Here is a 22,454-nt window from a genome sequence, read left to right as displayed (position 1 = left end):
TTATTTGTAATTGTAATTCGTAGGTATTTAGCTGAATTTACGGCCTTTAGATTTGACTGAATTATCATGTAACCAAAGTTTAATAAATTCCTTTCAGCACTCATGTGGATGATCTCACACTTTTCATTATTTAGGGCCAACTGCCAATTTTTGCACCATTCAGAGATCTTTTCTAAATCATTTTGCAATTTTTTTAAATCTTCTGATGACTTTATTAGTTGATTAACGACAGTGTCATCTGCACACAACCTAAGACGGTTGCTCAGATTGTCTCCCAAATCGTTTATATAGAAAAGGAACAGCAAAGGGCCAATAACACTACCTGGGGGAGCACCAGAAATCACTTCTGTTTTACTCGATGACTTTCCGTCAATTACTACGAACTGTGACTGACAGGAAGTCACACATCCAGTCACATAACAGATGATATTTCATAAGCAAACAATTTCACTACAAGCTGCTTGTGTGGTACAGTGTCAAAAGCCTTCTGGAAATCTAGAAATATGGAATCAGTCTGAAATGCCTTGTCAATAGCACTCAACACTTCCATGTGAATAAAGAGCTATCTGTGTTTCACAAGAATGAAGTTTTCTAAACCCATGTTGACTATGTGTCATTAGCCCATTTTCTTCAAGGTAATTCATAATGTTCAAACACTATATATGTTCCAGAATCGTGCTGCATATCGACATTAATGATATGGGCCTGTAATTATGTGGATTACTCCTACTACCTTAATTGTAAGTAACTCACTAACTAACCAACTAACCATCCTGTGCCACACCATGTCACTATATAATGATTTCAAGTATATGATGAATTCTCACAGAAATAAGCTTCAAACTGTTGTGGCTGGAATGCAATATCAATTACCTTGATAACATTGGCACATCATATTTCAAACTAGATATTCTTCACACAATGATCATTGTTAACATAAAGTGTGACCCGGCAATTAATGCAGCAAAGTTCTACTTGAGCATTCAATGCTGATATAAAAACACTTATGTTTAAATATGGATCCATATTTACATACATATTTAATTTAAAAAATGAACAGCTTGTATGAATGACAAATGCATAGTTACATGACAGATCTTCACTTGCATGTTTCACTCTGTCACCAGACACAATTATACAATGGAAATGGGCTTTCATGCTGTGAACCCACAGACAGTAATGAAGATTCACTGTATTGGTTTGTAATCCGGAGGTAGCCACCATCGAGCAACAAACATTACTCCAATTCTAATGGCCTTCATCAGAATTAATCACCTGATTACACAACCTGTTGTTTCCAAAGCTGTATCTCAGAATCTTGTGTAACAAAATAATTCATAATTTTTATTTCCATCAATGAGCAGTTCATCTTCCTCTAGAGCATGGATCACCTGCTGGATATGGCCTGCAAGTCACGTATGGTCCGTCATTGATCTGATGGTGGTATGCCCCTTACCAATTATCCTTTTAAGTTTATTGTTTTAGGCATGTTTCATTCCTTCACTGAAAGTAAAAGGTGTCTCTTGTAGAACATAGTTCTTTGTAGCTGCAGTAGTCCATGTGGAATTGTAGCAAGGGGATCGCAATTCAGAATAATAATTTGTGTTATGGCATGTTGTGTTATGAACTTGCATAACAATGCAGTCACAGCAACAAGAACTGCTCATGAGCCTGCAGGAATGATACTATTTAGTTGTCACTGGTTTGTGTATTGTACAGTACATACCTTGGATCACTGAGCTTCATCAACCTACTGATTTTTGCATTGAATTTTTTGTGTTGAAGGTAAGCAAAACTTTTATGTATTTTTGTGACCCAGTAAGCCTTCATTACATGATAATCAGTCACTTTCAGTATAAGAAAAGTATGAAATTTACTGTTGCCATTATGCGATGGCAATGAGGGGTTTGCAGCCCATGGTACTAGCAAGTCTGTACACCCCTGCTCTAGAGTCTTAGTATTCTCTGACATTTCCCTGATTATCCCATAAAACTCAGTTACCTCAGACTTCTCAATTTTCCAGATTTTCCATTGACTGACCTCGCTGTACTATAGCAAAAATGGTAGGAGTTTAAAAACCCTAAACAGAATACATATTTTGGTTGCAGTGAATATCTCTCACTATTAGTCAGATATTCGCTATTCCAATGAGACTGAAGCAATTAAAAAAGTGCATCAATTAAAAAAGTGCATCATTGTCTCAGTAATTGCATTTTTGCAGCAGTTTGAGAGCATGTTGTAAGGTAAATATTGCATTTGATCGGGTTGTTAGTGTAAACATTACTAAAAGAAGTCATTAGGCTTGGTAAAATCCTCTGAGGAGAAAAAACCGGCGATTACCATGGACCAAGGACCCAAACATGTATTTGTTACCGTCAACATAAATTTATACAGTCTTGAAAGATTGAGTCAATATTTTAGTACACCTCTTCCGATGATAGCATTGTAGACTATTGTATAAAACTAAGCTGAGGGCTTCTTTAGTTGAAACTATTCTGTGTATGTGAGACAGTGAAAAATTTGAGTCATCTGCACATTTCTATGTATCATATGTAATTAAGAAATACAGGTGTTATGGATAGAAAACAATAAATGTGTAAAAAGGAGTGCATAATTTATTACTTTAATCTCTTAACAGTCCTATTAATATTTGTAATTTATAGCATCTAAAGTTTTTAATATTAAATGGATACCTTTAAACATCCTTGTATGTCTAAAACTGTTACACATGCTTTTACAGGTATTTTCATTTGGTTCTTATGTGTCACTCTGCAGTCTCTAAACTATTTTAAAACTGACTGCACATTATGCATTATTATTTTATTGTTTGTTGTCATTTCCAAATTTTAATGTTCTAGTACTATATTTGTGAAGTGGATAAAATGGGAAAAAGGAATGTTTAATTTATTCCTTATATTTACTAGATTCCATAGATATTTCCATTTGTTAATGTATATAGTTCTTATAGTTGATCAATAATTTTGAACGTGCCAGTAAACCTAAAACTGTTATATCCATTCTCGCAGTTATCATAATTTCTTCTCAAATCTCACTCGATATTAACCAGACAATTTGTAAAATGGTAATACATCTGTCATTATCTGCCTTGGAGATTTATACAAACAAATATTATGATTTTCTTAGTGTAGCAAGTACCAAGGATGGTAAACTTTTATTCTGCAGCCTTTCTGGTACTACATCCAGCATATTTTACAGTATTTTAAAAAATATCATAACAGCAAATGTTTCTCATTGATTACAAGGAATGAAATTATAAGCTCAGTTCAGTGGAAAGGTCTAATAACTGTTTGAGTTCAATAATTTATGCACAGTTAAAAAATTTTATGTACAAATGTAGTAATATTTAGTAAACATTTTTACAGTTTTCTTATAAATTAAAAAACTCAGAAGTAAAAAATAAATATCTTTACACATTTTGTGGACAGAAAGTATGTGATAAATAAATAGAGCTATAACTGTACATAACATATTTCTGTCCCTTTGGCAGTGATCACATCTCATATCTTGAGAAAATGTACTTCATACGCAAGGCAATATCTTAGCTGAAATTTATGTTACACTATTATTGAATCAAGGAACAGGTACTTGAAATGTTCTTTTGACCACATTTATGGAAAAAGTGCAATCTGAGACATGATGAGATACAGGATGCCTGGCAATGAATTTCACTTCCCAGTGTCCTTCTGGTAGGTCTGCTTCTAAATCTTTTCCCCATTGGGGGAAAGACTCTATGTTCCTGAAGAAAAAAAATTGGTTACCCTACATAATAAACAAGAAAGAACTGTAAACCACCAACAATTTAGAAAATATAATTTGAAAAGAAGAAGAACCACCTTAGTATCCATAAACACATTTTTATAGTCATCAAACTATTGACACAAGCCTGACTCAAAAAGTAAAAGTATAAGGTAAATTACTTTTAGGACAGACATTTATTCTGCTGAGGGGAAAAAAATAACAATAATATTCTGAAGTTGTACACTATGCAAGTGAATATAAGAAAATCAAGATACCATCAAAAGATTGTCCACATTGTGAAATATAATGAATCTAATGGTCTAAATGAAGTGGAAAATTGTTAAACCTATGTGAATTAACAGACATACGTAAACAGGTTAATGCAAACAATCTTAACTTATATAAAAGTTGAAAAGAGTGCCAAAATGTTGTAAATGAGTTTCTTGTACTTGACAATTCTATTATTATAAACATCAATGTTTCAATGGGTGAAGTGATATTTGTCCCTGATTTAGAATGCATCATATGAACAAACACTTGGAAAACTTTCTGAATGCCAAAACTCAATAGAGGAGAGGTCTACACCGTGCAACAATGTTTGTGAAAGTGGCTCATCTATCTCAAGACAACTCTTCTTTATGTTACAAAGAAGGTGAGCCAATTAGCAAAACAAGAATTGTAATTATAACAATCAGAATCAGACTTGTTCCTAAGGTGATATGCACAAAGAAAATCATTAATAAATAGCTCCTTAAATGGAATAAATTTCTATATTTGAGAACATTGTGATAGTTTAGGATAAGTACAGTATTATGAAAAGTATAGTTGCTGCTTAATATATGGTGGAGATGCTGAGTCATAGATATTCACAGAAAAAAGACTGTCAAACAAAGCTTTCAGTCAAACACCAGGTCTGGCCTTGGCAGCCAGAGTCTGGGGTGTGTGTGTGTGTGTGTGTGTGTGTGTGTGTGTGTTTTACAGGCCTTCCCAAACCACGTACCATGGAAACTAAGATAATGAAAATTACTGCAGGTCAAGTAATTGTCAGTACAAATCATAGATGCTTAAGATCTTGGAAACCACTATAGCCAAACCATAAGTTCTTTTTAAATTTCTTGGCAGTGTAAAACAGTGTGCGCAATCAAGGGTGGAACCTGGAAACTTGTCTTTCATTGACAATCCTGTAACTGACTGCACTATCCAGGTATGACTCGTGATCTGCCTTCAGAGATTGACTTCTACCAGTACCTCTCACCTACTTTCCTTTCACAGAAGCTCCCTTGCAAACTCAGTTCATGAGATGTGTTGCACTCTGCAGCAACATGTTCACTTCTTACACTGCTGACATAAAAGAGAGACATCGAAAGCAAATGTGTTTTATGTTAATCTGCTAGCATAGGTAACTAACTGACCTTCTTACTGCTCCATTAAAAGAGTGACTGTTTGCTTCACCCCAAGTCTGAATGCTATTAATTTAATAAATTGTGGTATCAACTCTTGCACAGCAAACGTAAAAGTGACTCATCAACAGCAAATGTGTTTTACTGTAGACCTGCTAGCATGGGTAACCAACCACTTTCTCGTTGCTCTGTTAAAAGAATGACTGTGTGCTCCACCCCAAGTTTGAATGCTATTTTTCTTTTTTTTTTTTTTTACAAAATGTGGTGCTTTTGCGATGCTAACAAATCTGTGAGATCTTAACTTCAAATATTCTTGTAACTCAAAGAATACATACTAATTACATAAACCATAGCTCCACAGATTTCCACATTCAGTCTTAGATGAGAATGTCTTGTTTCTTATACAAATTCTCAGGATGGATTTCTCCATTGCTTATTGAAAAACCTTCAAAATTCAAATACTTTTTGCATTAAATGTTCTTGTGGCACTGCCATATGTTATATAAATTGGAAGCATGGTTTTTAAAATCTTTTGTTTACCAAAAGAAATCCAGGTCATTTTTTAAACTTCTTTTTATGTCCTTGGCTGTATATCCAATTGTATTCAAGTTCAACTCTCAAGAATTCTTCATTTGGTTCCTTTGCTTCATTCTTAATTTGTCTAGTTTCTTTTCAAAGTTCTCATTGTACATTATTTTACTTTAAGTACAGTTGACTTTTAGGATAATTTTCAATCTTGCTCAGTTAAGTTCTTCCATTAGTTCTCAATATTTATCTGCATTACAGGCAGTCAGTACGAAGGGAGACTCTGGGAAATTTTAGACTGCCGTAGTTCTAAAAACGAATGAAAATTGTTTTTATACGACAACTACTTTCTAATGTTTTGCAAGTTGCTTGCCATGTTGTTTGTTTGATTTGCTCCATTGGTTTGTTACTTTTCCACACTGATTTTTTTTATGATTTTAAGTTCTCATTAATGCCTAAATATTATGAAGATTGGCTTAGAAATACATTTGGCAAAGAAGACCCATTTAAGGCAACAATTTATTAATTGGTACAGTGAATACATAAAAAACTGCAGTTCATTGTTCCATAGGTTTCTTATTGAAAATAACCATGAAAACAAATGATGTAAAATCTAAAATAACATACCGTGACCAGTCAACACTTGTTCTCGGTTTTGGAAATTCAATATAGGCCGTACTCCGTCCAGGATCCAAGTAATATGTAACATTTTTTGGACATTGTATAACTGGCACTGGCCATGCTGGAATACAAAGAATTGTATGTGAAATGTTAAAAGATTGTCACTGCTTTCAAAAGTTTTACACTAACAAAATGCATCCAAATATACACATTACACACAAGAAAATATGTATTTTTCTGAAGCATAAATTTTTTCCCTCAGTGAAGCAAACAGTCGAAAATCCAGGATGGAATAATGACAGTACTATGAGGAGGATAGTTGTTACTCACCAACAGCGGAGATGCTGAGTCACAGGTAGGCACAATAAAAAGGTGGTCAAACTAAGCTTTTGACCAAACAGATGTTCGTCAGAATAGACAACATTGTGTTGTCTATTCTGATGGATGTCTGTCTCGCCAAAATTTTTGTTTGACAGTGTTTTTGTTGTGCCTGTCTTCGACTTGGCATCTCCACTATATGGTAGTAGCAACTATCCTTTTCATAATATTTTCCCCAGTGAATTTTAGATCATTAAATTAGGTTACAAAATGTATTGTTGTTATGCCTGTAGGTACACTATATCAGCTTAAAATATTTTAAGATTGGAATTTCTCTAAGATTTAATAGGTACCAGCCATTAGTTCAGGAAAGAAACTATTGGAAGCTTGTGATGTTGTTGTTGTTGTTGTTGTGGTCTTCAGTCCTGAGACTGGTTTGATGCAGCTCTCCATGCTACTCTATCCTGTGCAAGCTTTTTCATCTCCCAGTACCTACTGCAACCTACATCCTTCTGAATCTGGTTAGTGTATTCATCTCTTGGTCTCCCTCTACGATTTTTACCCTCCACGCTGCCCTTCAATACTAAATTGGTGATCCCTTGATGCCTCAGAACATGTCCTACCAACCGATCCCTTCTTCTGGTCAAGTTGTGCCACAAACTTCTCTTCTCCCCAATCCTATTCAGTACTTCCTCATTAGTTATGTGATCTACCCATCTAATCTTCAGCATTCTTCTGTAGCACCACATTTCGAAAGCTTCTATTCTCTTCTTGTCCAAACTATTTATCGTCCATGTTTCACTTCCATACATGGCTACACTCCATACGAATACTTTCAGAAATGACTTCCTGACACTTAAATCAATACTGGATGTTAACAAATTTCTCTTCTTCAGAAACGCTTTCCTTGCCATTGCCAGCCTACATTTTATATCCTCTCTACTTCGACCATCATCAGTTATTTTGCTCCCCAAATAGCAAAACTCCTTTACTACTTTAAGTGCCTCATTTCCTAATCTAATTCCCTCAGCATCACCCGACTTAATTAGACTACATTCCATTATCCTTGTTTTGCTTTTGTTGATGTTCATCTTATATCCTCCTTTCAAGACACTGTCCATTCCATTCAACTGCTCTTCCAAGTCCTTTGCCGTCTCTGACAGAATTACAATGTCATCGGCGAACCTCAAAGTTTTTATTTCTTCTCCATGAACTTTAATACCTATTCCTAATTTTTCTTTTGTTTCCTTTACTGCTTGCTCAATATACAGATTGAACAACATCGGGGAGAGGCTACAATCCTGTCTTACTCCCTTCCCAACCACTGCTTCCCTTTCATGTCCCTCGACTCTTATAACTGCCATCTGGTTTCTGTACAAATTGTAAATAGCCTTTCGCTCCATGTATTTTACCCCTGCCACCTTTAGGATTTGAAAGAGAGTATTCCAGTCAACATTGTCAAAAGCTTTCTCTAAGTCTACAAATGTTAGAAACGTAGTTTTGCCTTTCCTTAATCTTTCTTCTAAGATAAGTCGTAAGGTCAGTATTGCCTCACGTGTTCCAGTGTTTCTACGGAATCCAAACTGATCTTCCCCGAGGTTGGCTTCTACTAGTTTTTCCATTCGTCTGTAAAGAATTCGTGTTAGTAATTTGCAGCTGTGACTTATTAAGCTGATAGTTCGGTAATTTTCACATCTGTCAACACCTGCTTTCTTTGGGATTGGAATTATTATATTCTTCTTGAAGTCTGAGGGTATTTCGCCTGTTTCATACATCTTGCTCACCAGATGGTAGAGTTTTGTCAGGACTGGCTCTCCCACTGCCGTCATTAGTTCCAATGGAATATTGTCTACTCCGGGGGCCTTGTTTCGACTCAGGTCTTTCAGTGCTCTGTCAAACTCTTCACGCAGTATCGTATCTCCCATTTCATCTTCATCTACATCCTCTTCCATTTCCATAATATTGTCCTCAAGTACATCACCCTTGTATAGACCCTCTATATACTCCTTCCACCTTTCTGCTTTCCCTTCTTTGCTTGGAACTGGGTTTCCATCTGAGCTCTTGATATTCATACAAGTCGTTCTCTTATCTCCAAAGGTCTCTTTAATTTTCCTGTAGGCGGTATCTATCTTACCCCTAGTGAGATAGGCCTCTACATCCTTACATTTTTCCTCTAGCCATCCCTGCTTAGCCATTTTGCACTTCCTGTCGATCTCATTTTTGAGACGTTTGTATTCCTTTTTGCCTGTTTCACTTACTGCATTTTTATATTTTCTCCTTTCATCAATTAAATTCAGTATTTCTTCTGTTACCCAAGGGTTTCTACTAGCCCTCGTCTTTTTACCTACTTGATCCTCTGCTGCCTTCACTACTTCATCCCTCAAAGCTACCCATTCATCTTCTACTGTATTTATTTCCCCCATTCCTGTCAATTGCTCCCTTATGCTCTCCCTGAATCTCTGTACAACCTCTGGTTCTTTTAGTTTATCCAGGTCCCATCTCCTTAAATTCCCACCTTTTTGCAGTTTCTTCAGTTTTAATCTACAGGTCATAACCAATAGATTGTGGTCAGAGTCCACATCTGCCCCTGGAAATGTCTTACAATTTAAAACCTGGTTCCTAAATCTCTGTCTTACCATTATATAATCTATCTGATACCTTTTAGTATCTCCAGGGTTCTTCCATGTATACAACCTTCTTTCATGATTCTTAAACCAAGTGTTAGTTATGATTATGTTGTGCTCTGTGCAAAATTGTACAAGGCGGCTTCCTCTTTCATTTCTGTCCCCCAATCCATATTCACCTACTATGTTTCCTTCTCTCCCTTTTCCTACACTCGAATTCCAGTCACCCATGACTATTAAATTTTCGTCTCCCTTCACAATCTGAATAATTTCTTTTATTTCATCATACATTTCTTCAATTTCTTCATCATCTGCAGAGCTAGTTGGCATATAAACTTGTACTACTGTAGTAGGTGTGGGCTTTGTATCTATCTTGGCCACAATAATGCGTTCACTATGCTGTTTGTAGTAGCATACCCGCATTCCTATTTTCCTATTCATTATTAAACCTACTCCTGCATGATCCCTATTTGATTTTGTGTTTATAACCCTGTAGTCACCTGACCAGAAGTCTTGTTCCTCCTGCCACCGAACTTCACTAATTCCCACTATATCTAACTTTAACCTATCCATTTCCCTTTTTAAATTTTCTAACCTACCTGCCCGATTAAGGGATCTGACATTCCACGCTCCGATCCGTAGAACGCCAGTTTTCTTTCTCCTGATAACGACATCCTCTTGAGTAGTCCCCGCCCGGAGATCCGAATGGGGGACTATTTTACCTCCGGAATATTTTACCCAAGAGGACGCCATCATCATGTAATCATACAGTAAAGCTGCATGCCCTCGGGAAAAATTACGGCTGTAGTTTCCCCTTGCTTTCAGCCGTTCGCAGTACCAGCACAGCAAGGCCGTTTTGGTTATTGTTACAAGGCCAGATCAGTCAATCATCCAGACTGTTGCCCTTGCAACTACTGAAAAGGCTGCTGCCCCTCTTCAGGAACCACACGTTTGTCTGGCCTCTCAACAGATAACCCTCCGTTGTGGTTGCACCTACGGTACGGCTATCTGTATCGCTGAGGCACGCAAGCCTCCCCACCAGTGGCAAGGTCCATGGTTCATGGGGGGGGAAGCTTGTCGTAAGTTGCGATATTTAAAAATTTCCTAGCAAATAGTTTGTTCTATGAGGTTACTGGATACTTGTTAGGGGTTAGTAATTTCCTGTCATGATATTTCAAAACAGTCTTCTGAACATCTTCAGATATATACTGGAAAAGGTGTGCAGAACTTCTCTATTTAACACACCACTGGTGCATACATTTACTCCGTACCCTACATAATTTTGTTGTAACAATCTCAATAAATGACATATCACCTTGAAGCCTCATTTGTATCATTATACTATCACCTAGATGTCTGTAGTGCCCTCTGTACCTGACAAGATAAATATGCATTTTGTATTTACACATTTTGCAGATGTTCCAATTCTTTCTGCAGGCTCCTGCAATTGAGATGGTAAGATCTTGATGAATCAAGGTCTTGAGAAAGCCAATGTGCCAGATGGTGGGAACTGTTAGCTCGTGAATCTGTATGAGTGAGCTTTTGATACCCCATATGTTGGGAATATTTCTGCAACAATAATAATTTTCCTGGGAACATCAGGTTAAAGTGGACTTCAGTACTCCAGCAGAAAACTTGGCAGTTCCTGGTGACACATAAGGCAGGCATTTACAGGATTCCACGCAAGTGCATTAAATCTTGTACAGGGAAACCAACAACACACATCAAGAGCACATTGTAGGAGCACTGGCAGCATACTCTTCTCCCACAACCCATCAAATCATTGTATTTGCTTTAGTCATTCAGCAGACAATTCAACAAAATTTGTGCCCCATAAATTGAACTTTTAGGACTCCATCATCATTTGTCTGAGAACCTCATTAATCAGGACAGAGACATCGTTTGAAATCCTTTGATTGGGAAACTTTATGTTATGCGTAGATTATATCCTGCTGTGATTTTACCGAAAGGAGATGATCAGTCTGATACTGATAAACCCAACTTCCACCATTGAAACTGCTCAGGGTAGCACGCAGACTCATAGCAGCAGCTCTTGCACGAAAATAATGCACGCACACTGACATAAGAAGTACACCATAGGTATACTGTAGGAATCTCAGAAACAGGAGATTAATAGAGCTTTCACAGTGCACATCTGAAGATGGGCAGAATATTGTGTGCTGAAATATCGTGGCAGAAAATAATTGACATCCAAATGATAAAGTTTTCATTGTCACATACACTGAAGAACAATTAAACTGGTACACCTGCCTAATATCGTGTAGGAGCCCCCGCAAGCACACAGGAGGTTGGCAGCATGATGTGGCATGGATTCGGCTAATGTCTGAAGTAGTGATGGAGGGAATTAATGCCGTGAATCCTGCAGGGCTGTCCATAAATCCGTAAGAGTACGGTGGAGTGGAGATCTCTTCTGAACAGCACTTTGCAAGGCATTCCAGATATGCTCAATAATGTTCATGTCTGTGGCGTTTGGTGGCCTGAGGAAGTGTTTGAACTCAGAAGAGTGTTCCTGGAGACACTCTGTTGCAGTTCTAGACATATGGGGTGTCGCATCATCCTGCTGGAATTTCCCAAGTCCTTCAGAATGCACAATGGACATGAATGGATCCAGGTGATCAGACAGGATGCTTATGTACGTGTCACCTGTCAGAGTCATATCTAGATATATCAGGGGTCCCATATCACTCCAACTGCACATGCCCCACACCATTACAGAGCCTCCACCAGCTTGAACAGCCTCTGCTGACATGCAGGGCTGTTTAGGGGAGGAGACCAGACAACGAGGTCATCAGTCTCATCGGATTAGGGAAGGACGGGGAAGGAAGTCAGCCATGCCCTTCCAAAGGAACCATCCCGATATTTGCCGGGAGCGATTTAGGGAAATCACAGAAAACCTAAATCAGAATGGCTGGATGCGGGATTGAACTGTCGTCCTCCCAAATGCGAGTCCAGTGTGCTAGCCAATGCGCTACCTCGCTCGGAGACATGCAGGGTCCTTGGATTTGTGAGATTGTCTCCATACCCATACAAGTTCATCGACTCGATATAATTTGAAATGAGACTCATCCAACCAGGCAACATGTTCCCGGTCATCAACAGTCCAGTGTCAGTGTTGACAGGCCCAGGAGAGGCATAAAGCTTTGTGTCGTGCAGTCATCAAGGGAACATGAGTAGGCCTTTGGCTCCGAAAGCCCATATTGATGATGTTTCGTTGCATGGTTCACACACTGACACTTGTTGATGGCCCAGCATTGAAATCTGCAGCAATTTGTGGAAGGGTTGCACTTCTGTCACACTGAACAATTCTTTTCAGTCACTGTTGATCCCAGTCTTGCAGGATTTTTTTCCAGCTGCAGCAATGTCGGAGATTTGATGTTTTGGTGTGCCAACTACAACACCCTGTTCAAACACATTTAAATCGTGATAACCTACCACTGTAGCAACAGTAACTGATCTAACAGCTATACCAGACACTTGTTGTCTTATATAGGCATTGCTGACCACAGTGCTGTATTCTGCCTGTTTACATATCTCTGTATTTAAACACACATGCCTATACCAGTTTCTTTGGTGCTTCAGTGTATAACATTACTGTGTTTAGCAAAATATCAATTATAATGAAGTAATTGGTAAGATGTCAGTCAGCTGTACGAAACAAATAACAAACATGTTTCTCAAATTCAATTTTACTTATAATCCGTCTTGATTGCAAAATGTTTATTCACATGAGCAGTTTCGGTTCCTCTAGAACCATCTTCAGATCTGAAATGACAGTGATATTAATTTACTGTTTCACAAATGCAAGCCTATTTCATCTTATCTGATCGACATCAAATTTACCAGAACGTACCTGCAATTTTGGTTGCAGGAGTAACCCGTCCACACTCGGCAACCTTCACATGCTGCATCACATTAAATTGGTTGGCAGAATGCACATCATTTATATTAATTATAAAATTCTTACTGACAGGTGGTGACTAGTGCATATGTTACATTACATATGCACATACTGTATTAAGTAGATTTTTCTAATTTGCTTTTATCTCTAAAAATACTTAGTTAATATCATAGTTGTCAAGGTTAAAATCTGTACTTGTCAAAATTAAAATAGATAATAAAATTATCATTTTTGTACGATCGAAAACAAAGGGTGATTTCTATATCCATGGCGCTGGTGTAGACTTGTTTTCCTCCATGGTCTGCTTCCATGGTTCCCGCTATTTTGGTGTTGTGTTGTGAGCCATTCGGTCGTCTGATATCCATCGCCATGGGTAAGAGGGCTGTGCAGGAGGGCCCCGTCAATGATGCTAGACGCTGTACACATCTTCCAGCTGTATCCACATGCACCATCTGTCATCGTTCGGCTTGGACTTCTATACGCAACACTGATGTCATCATAAATACTAAAATATTTTTTCTTGTTCCTCTTAACTGTGACTTGACTTCCTTCTATTTGTTTCATTAAACATACATGGCTCTCACTTACAGTGGAAGAATTACAGATAAGATTGAAAGATGCTTCTGTAAATCCGACGTTAAAAAAGGGTTCCGAACAAATAACACCCTAAAATTGAAGCTCCAGCACAGAATATGTAATAGTAGGAATAAATTTCAAGATTCAGGTGTATATAAGATCAAATGTGATGACTGCTGTAAACAATACATAGCGCAGACTGGTAGGAACTTTGAAACTAGATTCAGGGAGCACACCTACTCTCAAAACAAAACAGCGTTTGGGGTGCCTTAAAGCACTCAGTCACGAACATTGAACAAAACTTAGAAATCCTACATAGAGCTCATAAGGGACAGTTTCTTAACATTTTAGAAGTTGAAATATACACCCACAAAAAGAAAGACCCAGATTTAATCCTCAACAAGCAAAGCAAGTTCAGCCATAACGCCTATTTTAGTATTTATGACAACTTACTGAAATGATCACTGTTGGGTATAGAAGTCCAAGCTGAGGGATGAGATATGGTGCGTGGGGAAACAGCGGGAAGATGTGTACAGCACCTAGCGTCGTTGACGGGGCCCTCCTGCACAGCCCTCTTGCCAATGGCGATTGACATCAGACTTCCGAACAGCTCACGGCACAACACCGAAATAGTGGGAACCATGGAAGCAGACCATGGAGGAAAACAAGTCTACACCAGCGCCATGGATATAGAAATCGCCCTTTGTTTTCGATCATAAAAAAACGATAATTATATTACGTATTTTAATTTTGACAAGTACAGATTTTAACCTTGACAACTATAGATTTTAACTAAGTATTTTTAGAGATAAAAGCAAATGATAAAAATCTACTTAAAACAGTATATGCATATGGAATGTAACAAATGTACCAGACGCCACCTGTCGGCAAGAGTTTTATAATTAATACAGATGACGTGCCTTCTGCCAACCAATTTAATGTGACGCTGCATGTGAAGGTTGCTGAGTGTGGGTGGGTTACTACTGTAACCAAAATTGCAGGTATGTTCTGGTACATTTGATGTTGATCAGTTAGGATGAAATAGGCTTGCATTTGTGAAATAGTAAATTAGTATCATTGTCATTTCAGATCTGAAGATGGTTCTAGAGGAACCAAAACCGCTTGTGTGAATAAACATTTTGCAATCAAGACGGATTATAAGTAACATCGTATAAAAAGTGATTGCGGTATCCCTGCATGTCTGTTTTGCAAAATTTCTCAAAGACACCAAAAAACATGAGAACAACTGAGCATAAATAAAAAGTCATTGAAACATCAAATTTTGAACATAAAATCTTATTTGGTACCTTGTTACTTTCTGTAAAAAATATTTCTAGGTCTTTCCATTCATGCTTCATAATGCCAGTTTGTCTGATCGTCATCAAATGATTAATAACCACATTCCCAAGGAGAAGCTTGCTATTTAGTGACATTTATGCTTACAACACAACTGTAAATCAGGATCTAAATTGGGCTGTTGTGGACACTGCAGGCACCAGCCTGTTTGACATTTTCCTTACCGCAGTATTGGTGTTTAGGTGACTGCACAGATAAATATTTTTGTTTCTTCCTACATGTGGCTACTAATTTTCCAGTTTTCTGGCAAACACAATATATTTGTATAATTTTTCTGCTTCTTTGTTTTAGTTTTTTTTGTGTGTATTTGTTTTACAGTTTTATTACCACTTCCATGCTGAATATAGTGAAGTTACACAATTTTTGTTAAATTTTCTGTCTCTACAGCAAGTTGGTTTCAAAATAAGTATATTTCAATCTAAATTAATCTTTCCAGCAGAATATTAAGAGAGAAATGCAACCAAAATAACTACTTTATTTTTTCAGAGCCTGATGGGCGACTTCAGAAATTTAAAATAACCCATAATAAAGCTGATAGGAGAGAGTATCACAACTTTATAAGCAGTGGAATAAATAATAATCTCTTTAGTCATTTGAGATGGGATATGAGGCTAATAATGGACCACTACATTATGTTGATTTTAGAGGCCATTGTTAGCAACATGGTTTTAGGAATTACCCTGCAATCCTAATATAACAGATGACTGGAGGGAAAAGTACGTCCATACACATACAACACCTGTAGTTCCTTTTTTCACAAAAAGAATGGGTATAATTGTACATCATTTACATGACAACTGTTCCACTATGAGGCATCTTCATTAGACCAATATTTCAGGTCAGCAATAGTTGTACACTTTAAAATCATTCCTTACAATGCTAATCAAATAGTCCAAAGGTTTACTGCCAGTTCATAGTGTGCAGCGGGCACAATATCTCAGTGAGCAGACATATCACCATCATCAAGTACACTGATGAATTGACCTCCAGGGGGCATGCGGCCTTGCCCCCTCAAGCTGACTGATACGTGATCTGTGCCCGAGGACATGTGGTAGTGGCCGAAGAGGTAATCATGTCAGCTGCTGTGGTTGGTGACACACTGGAGTGCTCCTACTGTGGCAGCATTGATGTAGGCACTTCATTTGTCAGGTTACCAGCTCATTGTTTTTCCTGAGTGTCTTAATTAGGCCTGTCCTGGTTCCCAAGCCTTGCTGAGAATATAAGCACAGTCTTGGTAGTTAAAATTGTCCCTCATGTGTATTTTGATGGCTGGCCACAGCCACCAACACAATCATCTTTTTGATTGCCGATATGCTCCCTTGGGCACAGACCATGCACAGAGCATCCCATGGAGGCACAGGAAGTATGCAGTGCCTGAAGGTCAGTTCATCAACACACCTGACAACGGTGATACATTTGATCACTGAAATATTGTGCCTGCTTGCCACTATGAACCAGGAGTATGCCCATGGACTGTTCAGTCAACTAATATGCTGGGAAAAACTGTAAAATTGTTGCTACAATGTTATTTCTCAGGAAGAGCCTTTAAAACTATATATGTCTTGTAATTGTTAGCGGTCTAGCAGGAGCGCCTTTGACTAGTAATCAAAATGTGCTGGATCCTGCATTTGAACGTCACCACTGCTTAAATTTTGAATAAAAAATCAGCAGCAATGGCAGCCAAAGACTTGTGGCATAAGACATCATCTTAATTCTGCCAACAGCCTTGTCAAAGAGGGCAGAAGTGTGGACAGAGATTCAGGGCACTTTCTTGTCCTTGAAATCACTGCCTTAGAGCCACCCATTGTGTATCCACAGGTCACATGGCCTGTAAATTGAAAAAGTATCATGATCTCTTCATTGGCAAGAGATTCCAGACTAGTCCCCTGTTCAGATCTCCATGAGGAGACTGCCAAGGGTAAGGTGACCATGAGGGAGGGAGGGGGGGGGGGGGGACTGAATAAACGATGTGGTAAGGAAGCTAGAAAATCTGAAAAGGAAAGTGCTGAGGCTCCATCTACATGTAATGGAGGAGGGTGGTGGTCAGTGAAGTGAAACTGAAAGAAGACAAGGATTTGTAGTCAGACAGGTGTAGAATAATATCAACAGCAGCAGGATTTAGGATGAATTATAGATAGGAAGCTTGGACAGAGAGAAAGTTACTGTGAACAGTTCAGTGACAGGGTTGTTCTTATTATATTCAACAGCAAATCATCACCAACAATAATAGCTCAGGTATACATATGAATGTTGCAAGCAGCAGGTGAAGAGAGAGCGAAAGTAGATGAGGATAGTGAATGAGTAGTTCGGCTGAACTGCTATTGTAGGGGAAGGAGAAGAAGAAAAGGTTACAGAAGAATATGGGTTGGTAGTAGGAATGAGATAGGAGAAAGACTAATTGAATTCTGCAGTCAATTTCAGCTAGCAATAGTGAGTACTTTGTTCAAGAATCACAAGAGTAGGAGGTATACTTGGAAAAGGGTGGCCAATGTGGGAAGATTTTACATATATTACATCATGGTCAGGCAGGGATTCTGAAATCAGATATGGGATTGTAAGGCACTCCAGGAGAAGATATGGGCTCGAGTCACAATTTAGTAATGATGGGGAGTTGGCTGAAGTTTAAGAGACTAGTCTGGCAGAATCAATGCGCAAAGAAGTGTGATACGAAAGTACTAAGGAATGAAGAGATATGCTTGATGTTCCCTGAAATTAACAGATAAATAATAGCTCATTAGGCAGTTCAGATGAATGGACATCTCTAAAAAGAGCAATCACAGAAGTTGGAGAGAAAAACATTAAGTACCAGGATGGTAGCTGTGAAGAAACCATGGGTAACAGAAGAAATACTCAGTTGATTGATGAAAGAAGGAAGTACAAAAATGTTCAGCAAAATTTAGGAATCCAGAAACACAAATCATTTAGGAATGAAATAAATAGGAAGTGCAGGGAAGCTAGGCAAACTGGCTGCATGGAAAAACGAAGAAGAAGAAAGATTATTGGGAGGTCAAGGACTGAATTAGCATATAGAAAAGTAAAAATGACCTTCAGTGGAATTAAAAGCAGGACAGTAACATCAAGAGTACAATGGGAATTCCACTGATGAATGTGGAGGAGAGAGCGGATAGGTGTAAAAAAACATTAAAGGCCTCTGTGAGGGCATATACTTCTCTGATGACATGACAGAAGAATAAACAGAAGTCAACAGGAAAGAGATAGGGGATCCAGTGTTAGGATCAGGATTTAAAGGAGCTTTGGACAAATTAAGATCAAATAAAGCAGAAGTAACAAATAACATTCCATTAGAATTTCTAAAATGGTTGGTGGAACAGGCAACAAAACAACTATTCACAATGATGTATAGAAAGTATAAGATTTGCAATGTACCATCAGACTTTCAGAAACACATCAGCCACACGATTCTGAAGACAGGAAGAGCCAACTTGTATGAGAATTATCCCAAAATTAGCTTAACAGTTTATGCATCCAAGTTGCTGACAAGAATAATATACAGAAAAATGGAAAAGAAAATTGAGGATCTGTTAAACAATCACCATTTTGGCTTTAGGAAAGGGAGTTCTAACATTGTGGTTGATAACAGAACTGAGACAGAAGAAAAATCAAAACACATTCTAGGATTTTGTTGATCTGAAAAAAGCAGTATACAATGTAAAATGGTGCAAGATATTCAAAATCCTGCAAAAAATCTGGGTAAACTTAAGGGAAAGATCGGTAATACAGTATGTACGAGATCAAAAGGGACTAATAAGACTTGAAGACCAAGAACAAAGTGCTCTAATTAAAAATGAATGTAAGATGGGGATGTAGTCTTTCATCCCATACTGTTTAATCGATATACTGAATAAGCAATGCTGGAAATAAAAGAAAGATTCCAGAGTGGGATTAAAAGTCAAGGTAAAAGTATATCAGTGATAAGATTCGCTGATGACAGTGCTATCCTCAGTGAAAGTGAAGAAAAATTACAGGATCTGTTGAATGGAATGAACAGTCAAATGACTACAGAATATGATTTGAGAGCAAATGGAAGAAAGATGAAAGTAAAGAGAAGCAGCAGAAATGGGAACAATGAGAAACGTAATGTCAGAATTGGAGAACGTGAAGTACACAAAGTTAAGGAATTTTGTTATTTTTGCAGCATAATAAACTATGATGGATAGAGGACATAAAAAGCAGACTAGCACTGGCAAAAAGGTCATCTCTGGCCAAGAGAAGACTGCCGGTATCGAACATGACCTAAATTTGAGAAAGAAATTTCTTAGAATGTACATTTGGAACACAGAATTGTATGGTTGTGGTAGTGAAACATGATCTGTGATAAAACTGGAACAGAAGGAAATCAGATCATTTGAGTTGTCATGCTACAGAAGAATGCTGAAAATTAGGTGGTCTGATAGATAAGTAATGGAGAGGTTCTCTGCAGAATCAGCAAGGAAAGGAATACATGGGAAACACTGACAAGAAGAAGAGGCAGGGTGACAGGACAGTTTTTAAGACATCAGGACGTAACTTCTATGGTATTAGAGAGAGCAGTAGAGCATAAAAACTGCAGGGGAAGATAGAGATGGAATGTGTCCAGCAACTAGCTGAGGACATATGGTGCAACTCCTACTCTGGGATGAAAATGTTGGCACAAGAGAGGAATTGTTGGCACACCACATCAAAACAAAATATAACTAATATTTTTATTTTCATTGTCTTCCTACTTTACAGATATGTTTTAATTACTAGGTTGTGGAAAAGAATAAGGTATGTGTTTTAAATTATCTTTTAACAAATCATTTTTATTTGTATTAATTATTTACACATCATTTTATAGTGGCTCTTTCTGTGGATGACTAACAAATATTCCAAATTCAGCATGGTATTTGCTCATAATTTTCAGAACATGATTCCCTGGATACTATGTTTCCCGATTTCAGAAGATAACTTGTAGCTCTAGGGATCCATAAATGTATAAGACAATCTTATAGTTAGAAATAGCAAGGGCGGAGGTGCGAGGAAATAAGGCTATCCTCTGCAGTTCCTTATCTAAATCATGTACAAGCTTGAGTTCTGATGGACAGAATGTTAGTTATGATGATGATGATGATGATGATGATGATGATGATGGTAAGACCTCATTGTTTCAACAGTTGTCACGACCTCAGTTTATAATCAAACATTTAACAAGAAATTGTACCTTATCAAACGGCAGATAATTTTTTTTTAGATAATAAATGTCTGCATGGATCACATATCCAAAATGTGAACACATTCAAGTACTGCACTGGGCAGAAAAAAACGATCCAATCATACAATACATACGTTGTACATCTGTGCACATATTACCAATGAGAGATGTGCAAGAATTGCACTTGCATTAAACACTGTTTTGAAAACTGAATAATCCATTGACAGAAAATTATAGTAAATAATTCTGCATTAATTAATGAATGTAGTTATTTTCCTGAACCCATACAAATTCTGATCTGCAATTTGTATAACATGAAAGTAAACAAGTACTCACGAATGCAGTGTCCAGAATTTGGTCCCTGCCATTTTCTGTCACGCCCACATACACGTCGATATTCTCCACGTTGGCGATAGCCATGTGGACATCGCAGCTCGCATACAGCACCAGCATGGTTCACAACACGAGCATGTCGTTGCTCAGGCTGTACAGAAGCACTACGAGCACATTCCACATATCCATGTGGAGGAATGTCAAGAGGTGGGCAGACATCTCTCATAGCCCCATCTGAGTAAAAGGTATTTAGAAACAGTGTTCATTATAATGTTACTGTAAATTTATTCCAGTTAATAAATTTATTTATTCTACAATCCACACAGAGCTCAGATTCTTTTAGTGTCAATAGTTGTGACAGATCACGTAACTAATGAAGCGGTTCTGAATCAAATTGGAGAAAGTAGAAATTTATGGCACACCTTAATATAAAGAAGACATTGATTGATAGGACATATCCTGAGGCATCAAGGAAGCATCAGATTGTTAACGGAATTAAATGTGGTGCATAAAAATTATTGAGCAAGACCACAGCTTTAATACAATAAGATGGGTCAAATGGATGTATATTGCAGTAGCTACACTGGGCTTGCACAGGATAGACTAACATGGAGAGCTGCATCAAACCAGTCTTCAGATTGATGACCAGAAGAACAACAACAATTGTAGTAGTGGTAGTTTGACAGTAGATTAGATTATATTAATACTTGTTCTATAGATCATGAATACGACACTTAATAATGATGGAACTTGTCAGGTTGATAAAAGGAGTCTATACATGATATCACATCATAAGATATCACATCATCCTTTGGCAAGATGGTGTCTAGTGTGGTTGATCATAGTGATCAAGCGAAAAACAGTTACAGTTTTGCCATAAAAAAAGGAAATTGTGGGAAGTGTGACAGTAAAATAGCGAAATTAAATGAACGCATTTCAAGTATACAAAAAATTGTGGAGTAAAATAGCGAAATTAAATGAATGCATTTCAAGTATACAAAAAATTGTGGAAGTCCTAAGATGAGAAATTTCGCAACTAAGAAATGAAAATACCGAGCTGCAGAAGGTATGTCATGTTCCTACCGATAAAACTGTAAGTAAATTGCAAACTGGAGCTGTAGAGAACCTCGAGAAGTGGAAAGAATGTGCAAAATATGTATCTTACTTTGTAAATGATATTGTGTTCGCCAAAAAAAGACTCACAGTACTGTCGACAAATTGTGACGAACACACTAAGGACAATGAACTCCATAAACAGCGAGTGAGTACCAAACTAAACCAGGTCACAAAAGAAAATTGCTACATAAATAGAAGCCCTGTAACTAAAGGTAGTGAAACGGTCCAGACAAGTGGAAAGAAGACAGTTAACAAGATAAACAAGCCCAATAAACTGCATGATGATAACTGTAAATTCACATGTAACGCCGGAAATGCATATCCTCCTATTTCCATCTATTGCACTGCAAATTTTTTTCCTTATTTTGTTACCTAAAGATATAACATTTCTGTGTCTTTGTATATTGTAATTGTTTTACTATTTGCATATATATATGCATTTATGTCGATGTATAATTGGTTTGTTTTGTGAATATTATTTGTATTTATACGATGGGTCTTGCCTAGGGAAAACTATGCTGTAGAACGAATACATCGATAGGTCGTGTGGAGAACCAAAGTGTTTAGGATCTTTGGTAATGTTAACACTGTTGCGTGGAGCACGGGCAGAAGAGAGTGTGGCTGGATTAGTGCAGTGGAGCAGGTGTGTTGTGTGACGCTTCCGCGAGTTGCCGCGCTTTCGGGGGTTTGGCAGCATGTAATTGCGCTCGACTTTC

At 37.7% G+C, this 22,454-nt stretch overlaps 1 protein-coding gene across 6 annotated transcripts in view; it reads right to left on the bottom strand.

Annotated features, from left to right (window-relative positions):
• Positions 1-2,615: 2,615 nt before the first annotated feature.
• The window catches only part of LOC124546302, a 343,143-nt gene continuing 323,304 nt past the window's right edge, over positions 2,616-22,454 (bottom strand). For 5 of the 6 annotated variants that reach the window (XM_047125026.1, XM_047125028.1, XM_047125027.1 and 2 more), the window contains 3 exons: positions 20,626-20,856; positions 6,312-6,426; positions 2,616-3,757 (listed from right to left, as the gene is read on the bottom strand). In XM_047125026.1, the coding sequence (XP_046980982.1) occupies positions 3,592-3,757; positions 6,312-6,426; positions 20,626-20,856 (512 nt within the window). In that variant the 3' untranslated portion in view covers positions 2,616-3,591. The remainder of the gene's footprint in view (positions 3,758-6,311; positions 6,427-20,625; positions 20,857-22,454) is intronic. The other variant, XM_047125029.1, reaches the window with a different exon arrangement.

The sequence above is a fragment of the Schistocerca americana genome, chromosome 1, assembly GCF_021461395.2.
Source record: "Schistocerca americana isolate TAMUIC-IGC-003095 chromosome 1, iqSchAmer2.1, whole genome shotgun sequence".
Taxonomy (NCBI): domain Eukaryota; kingdom Metazoa; phylum Arthropoda; class Insecta; order Orthoptera; family Acrididae; genus Schistocerca; species Schistocerca americana.
This window is presented reverse-complemented; position numbering and strand designations above follow the sequence as displayed.